This window comes from Xenopus laevis, chromosome 7S, assembly GCF_017654675.1.
Source record: "Xenopus laevis strain J_2021 chromosome 7S, Xenopus_laevis_v10.1, whole genome shotgun sequence".
Taxonomy (NCBI): domain Eukaryota; kingdom Metazoa; phylum Chordata; class Amphibia; order Anura; family Pipidae; genus Xenopus; species Xenopus laevis.
This window is the reverse complement of record NC_054384.1, coordinates 93,392,934-93,398,816: the sequence shown is the minus strand read 5'-3', so window position 1 is coordinate 93,398,816 and position 5,883 is coordinate 93,392,934. Positions and strand designations below refer to the sequence as shown.

At 40.6% G+C, this 5,883-nt stretch overlaps 1 protein-coding gene across 2 annotated transcripts; it reads left to right on the top strand.

Moving 5' to 3' along the window:
* Nucleotides 1-308: 308 nt before the first annotated feature.
* ube2s.S (ubiquitin conjugating enzyme E2 S S homeolog) lies at nt 309-5,092 on the top strand. Of its 2 annotated transcripts, XM_041571563.1 has the most exons (5): nt 309-401; nt 579-667; nt 2,042-2,189; nt 3,087-3,277; nt 4,564-5,092. In XM_041571563.1, exons 2-5 carry the CDS (start codon nt 665-667, stop codon nt 4,855-4,857), a joined length of 636 nt encoding a protein of 211 aa, XP_041427497.1. In that variant the 5' UTR covers nt 309-401; nt 579-664; the 3' UTR covers nt 4,858-5,092. The 2 variants fall into 2 exon arrangements, with proteins under 2 accessions (XP_041427497.1, XP_018083583.1); XM_018228094.2 differs by having other exon boundaries at nt 326-667.
* Nucleotides 5,093-5,883: the final 791 nt, after the last annotated feature.

Sequence of the window (5,883 nt, the reverse complement as noted above, 5' to 3'; positions counted from 1 at the left end):
CTTTTACTCTTCGCCTGACATTTCGCAGCAACCGGAAGTCCTAACCAACTCACTCATTTCCTCATGCACAAAGACTAACGTACACATACACAGCAACGCCTCCTCCAGCGACGTCACTTAGTTATATTCAAACGGTCCAATCGGCAACAGCCTAACAACTCCCCTCTTAGCGTTGTCATTTCATGATTCTGTTGCGTCGTTGGTTTAAAAGGATGTCAATCACTAACAACGGCGGCTGGTTCCGTTTCGCAACCGTTCATTGGTCGAATCACGTGACGCGCCGCGTTTGCGATTGGTGGAACTAGCGGAGCAGGAATGAGGCGTGTCTTAGAAACGGACGAAGGTTATATGAAGGGGCGTCGGGAAGCAGAAGAGGCTTAGTGCCGGGGGAGTGAAAGAAGAATAGGTGGATTGGGTCTGGGAACCGGGGAGGGCACCAAAGGAGGAAAACGAAAAAGTAAAAAAAAAAAAAGAATTGAAGGAACCGTTTGAGCCAACGCTTGTTTATAGGACTAGGCCGTGTAATCCACCAACGTCATATCCTTTTTTTTTTTTTTAATTGGGTTGTATTACGAGTAGGCCCGGAGTGTTCGTATCTCAGAGAAACAAACCCCGTTACGTCGCTGAACAGTTCTCCTCCGACCCCTGATTGTCACAGAGAGGCATGGTAAGTGTGTGAGCTCTTCTGCTCAGAGGGGGGCGTTGTACAGTATCAGGGCGACATCCCCCAATATGTCTGCTTAATATATTGGCTCTCATCCCCTCGAGGGGCTCCTCATGCAAATGTCTTCTCTGTCTTCCCACAAACCCCTTCCCTAGCACTCCCACCCCATGGGTTCTCCCCAACGTGTCTCGGGGTTTGTCAGGGAGCTGCCATAGTGCTACTTTCAATATTGGCAGCCTTGCCAGGTTTCATTTTTTAAACCAGCCCAAAACTAGCCAAGAGACACTTCAAAAGTAGCCAAAAAACAGCACAATATTTTCAGTGTAAAAAGTCTAAAAAAAAATAAATGAATATCTGTGGAAACCCATGAAGCAAAATGGCACATTTGCTTGTCACCACAGAGGGGGGCCCAGGAGGTATAGGGGCCCTAATTCATATACAGTTTCAATAAATATTGGCACACGGACTGATCACATTAAAATCAATAGGGGAGGGAGCAGATAAGCTTCTCTAGGCCTTTGTGCCCACAGCATTAAGGTGGCCATACACAAGAGCTTTTCCCTATATGCCCACCAACAGTAGGGCAATATCTGGTTAATCCGAACGTTCTGCACTAGGGCGAACAGTTGGATTACAATGAAGAGAATGGGCGCTGACAGGTCGCAGGACAGCATCAACTGGCCAGTGCGTTGAATTTCTTGGCCAGATATAGATTGGGGACCAATATCAGCAGCTTTAATCTGTCTATGTTTTGCAACTTTACTGGAGAAGGAAAGGCTAAAATTAGCTGCGTTTTATCAGAAAGGTCTATATAAATACACTAGTAAACTCTCAGTGATGCTGCTGAGTCCTCTGTCAAAAGAAACACAGCATTTATTTCCTTCTATTGTGTATACATGGGCTTCTGTATCAGACTTCCTGTTTTCAGCTTAAACCTCCAGGGCTTGAGCATGCTCAGTCTGCTCCTCTCTAAACCCCTCCTCACCTCCCTGCTGTAATCTGAGCCCAGAGCTATGAGTGAGCAGGGAGAGAGACTTGGGCAGGAAGTGATGTCGCAACGAGCTAATATGGCAGCTGCTATCCTAAACAGAGCGCTTCTAGAGCTGTTTACTCAAGTATTGGAAAGCATTCTGCACAATAAATACTTATAGTGTGCACTATTGTGGCTAATCTATTGGCAATTAACTGCCTCAGTAGCTTTCCTTCTCCTTTAAGACTTTCCGCAGTTCTATTTGGCCCAAATAAAAGGTCTTGTGCATTGTAAGTGATGTCAGTATCAGTAGATTCTTACAGCCTATCAGCAGCTGGATAGTTCTTGCTTAGTAATGACTAGTTTGGTGATAAACATTTACCTTCTCTTAATTTTTCTCTTAACAGAATTCAAACGTTGAAAACTTGCCCCCGCATATCATTCGTCGGGTATATAAAGAAGTTTCCACTCTGACATCTGACCCACCTGAAGGAATAAAGATAATCCCAAATGAAGAAGATATAACCGATGTGCAGGTTAATATTGAAGGACCAGGTGAGTTATAGTCAGTTTTTAACTGTTGCTAAAATGTAGTTGAGTTTATTGTTTTTTTTTTTCTTTCATGAGCCACATTCAGGCGTAGAAGTGTAGTTCCGCACAAGTCTAAAAACAGCCCCAAGGTTTCGGAGATAAATGTCTGTTTAAAGAAGGAAAATGTTGGCACCCCTGCTGATTATAATCTCTTACCGGAGCCAGTGCTTCTGTTAGTAGAACACACCACCAGCTTGGGTACTTAATTATGAGCACCAAATTGCAACTATCTTTGGCTTCTTTCTACTGTTGTCCTAGGGCATCGCAGTAGACTGAAAAAAATTGGCTTTTTGCTTAAAGTTTAGGTTTGCACTCTATTGTGCCTACACCCCCGGCACACAGAAGCAGGAAGTAGATTGCTCCGCGGAGCTAGCACAGATGTAGCTATGGTCGGAGTTTTCGAACAGGAGGACCGGCCTGCAGTATCAGTTAAAGGAGAAGGAAAGTTACCGGAGCAGTTTTTTGCCAACAGATTAGCCACAATAGTGCATGTTATAACATTATATTTATTCTGCAGATTGCTTTACCATACCTGAGTAAACAGCACTAGAAGCTTTTTTTTTAGGATAGCAGCTTCTCAATGGCCGGCTGATTTATTTATTTTTATTTCTTGAATGAAACAGGAAGTAAGCAATTTTACTTTTTAATTTCACATTTTGCCCTTTAAACTGCAAGATATAAAAGCCATAGATAATCATACAGGCAAAAAGTTCAACCCAGGCCCTAATGAACTAATGGTGAAAAGGTGTATCCTTGTCTAAGTGACATATTTTGTAATTGTTTTTTTTTCCAGTAGATTTTGCAGTTCTGTAATGTGTATTAATTTCCACTACTCAAATTTACATTTTTACAAATTTACAGAAGGCACCCCATATGCAGGAGGTATGTTTCGAATGAAACTGATTTTGGGTAAAGACTTCCCAGCAGCACCACCAAAAGGATACTTTCTAACAAAGATATTCCATCCGAATGTTAGCAACAATGGAGAGATCTGTGTAAACGTGCTAAAGAAAGACTGGAAAGCGGAGCTCGGCATAAGGCATGTTTTGCTGGTGAGTGTTCCACGTTTCTTTGATTTGTTTTTTTTTTAATGTTGTTTATTGGGCTCTCCGCGTACCTATATTTTATATATAACTTTAAAGGCACGTCATACTTAAAGTAACTACGCTATATCTTAAAGTACCTGTAACATCAAATTTTTTTAAAAAAAATTAGTTGGTATACAACGGGGAAAAAACAGACAAATTAATTGAAATCGGCAAGTCTTTATTAAGAAATAACTTACAGAAACTCCGCTTGCGCTCCTCTTCAGAAAAGGCGATTCATCGTGCGGCACTCCATTTCTCCTCCCTTCCTTATAGGAGATAGCCAGGCAGGAGAAATCGAGAGCTGCACGATGGGTCGCCTTTTCTGAAGAGGAGTGCAAACGGAGTTTCCGTAAGTTATTTCTTAATAAAGACTTGCAATTTCAAAGTTCATTTGTCGTCGTTTTTTTTCCCATTGTATATTAACGAATTTAAAAAAAAAAAAATTGTTACCAGTCCTTTAATAATAATGTAGTAAAGTGGGGGCTTGTATGACTTCAGTTCTCTTACAATGTTCTGTAAAATAAGGTGCACAATCTTGCCAAAAGTTCATTCCTTGCCTCGAATGACTGTCTCCCAGAAATCTTACCTAGTTTGTTTTGGTTAAGGGTTTAAAGGGGAACTATCACCAAAATGAAAATTTAATATAATCAGCATACTGAAAAAAGTTTTCTAAATGTAATCAATTAAAAATTCTGTACCTTTTCTTAAATCAAGTTTACCCTTACTTTTCCTCTCAGCATCTTTCTCTTCATTCTCTCTTGTTGCAGCAGTTGTGTGTCAAGATAAGCATTGACAGTTAGATCCAATATATCTTATAGGGGGGGCTCCTTTTGCCTAGAAGATGTATTAGAGCTCACTCTATTAAAATCACCAGACATCCTGTCTCTCTACATGCTGGGTTTGTGCAAAAGGCAGTTATTTTGTTAGATTTTGTTTGTACTGGAATTGTTTATTTGAGTGAGCTCTAATACATCTGCTAGGAAAGGAGCCCTCTTATGAGATATATTGGATGTAACTGTCAATGAATGTCGCCCAACTCAGAAAAAGCAAGCAAGTTGTGCTTATTCCATGCCTAATGTCTATTTATATAGACAATATGAAATTGAATGTTTTTTTTTTTTGTTTTTAACAACCCTTAACATTTGCAGCAGACATCAGGTACATGGCTGATTTTTGCAATTTCTTTACAATCCAGGTTTTACCTTTAGGATGTTTTTCCACTAACCTGACTATGTATTTCTTTTCTTAAGACAATAAAGTGTTTGTTGATTCACCCGAACCCAGAGTCAGCACTGAATGAAGAGGCAGGGCGCCTCTTACTGGAGAACTATGAAGAGTATGCTTCCCGTGCAAGGCTTATGACTGATATCCACGCTCAGGGTACCAGCTTAAGGGGTAAGGATCCTACAGACCCATGCTCCTCTGCCTCAACCCCAGTTGTCAGTGGGGATGGACCCATGGCAAAGAAACATGCAGGAGATAGGGACAAGAAACTTGCAGCAAAAAAGAAGACAGACAAAAAAAGAGCTCTCCGGAGGCTTTAGCACCAGTCAAAAACATTGCCAGTGGGCAGGAGGGATACTTTTGAGAACACATCATGATTGGATCTTGCGTATGAACTTTTAAACTGGGTGGGAGGGGAACGTAAGCGGAAACTTGGGAGTCAATTAAAATCCATATTCTTTCCTCACTTTGTTTTTTTAAAGGCCTGCTTTTGTTAGATTTTCCCAGTCTTAAGTTATTTAAATTATAAAACTATTAAAAAAAACTTTTTCTTAACTGTGTTGATTTTGTTTACTACTTTTCTGCAATTCTGTTAAGCCCTCCTTGTTTTCCTCAACGCAGTGCCACGGGTGAGATGTTTAAGAAGCTTTAAAACTGCAGAATACACGGTAAAAACTGTCACAATAACCTTTTAGCCTCACTGGTCAGGTTGATCTCAAAGTGAATACCATTTGTGTACTGAAAATAAATGTATTTTGTTGCAATGTTTCAATATACATTAAAGTTTCTGTAAATATTCTGGCACTTTAAAGCAGCATTTGTAGCTGTTAAAGGAGAACTAAACACAAAAAATGAATGTGGCCTAAAAATGCCATATTTTATATACTGAACTTATTGCACCAGCCTAAAGTTTCAGCTTGTCAATAGCAGCAATGATCCAGGACTTCAAACTTGTCACAGGGGGTCACCATCTTGGAAAGTGTCTGTGACACTCACATGCTCAGTGGGCTCTGAGCAGCTGTTGAGAAGCTAAGCTTAGGGCTCGTCACTAATTATCCAGCAGAAAATGAGGTTCGCCTGTAATATAAATTGATGCTACAGGGCTGATTATTAAATTATGATGCTAATTGCACTGGTTTCTGTGCTGCCATGTAGATGTATTAATTACTAATGGGCTTCAGCCTTATACTGTGACATTAAAATTCTATGCTTACGGTATATTGAGTCCCTAAGCTCAGTAAGTGACAGCAGCACAGAGCATGTGCAGTGAATCAGCAGATAAGAAGATGGGAAGCTACTAGGGCATCTTTGGAGACACAGATCTTTACTGCTAAAGGGTAAGGGTA

Excerpts from the sequence above, each read along its gene's own strand:
- ube2s.S (XM_041571563.1), top strand. Across the intron at positions 2,190-3,086 it reads GGTTAATATTGAAGGACCAG|AAGGCACCCCATATGCAGGA; the intron begins GTGAGTTATAGT and ends ACAAATTTACAG. Across the intron at positions 3,278-4,563 it reads GCATAAGGCATGTTTTGCTG|ACAATAAAGTGTTTGTTGAT; the intron begins GTGAGTGTTCCA and ends TCTTTTCTTAAG.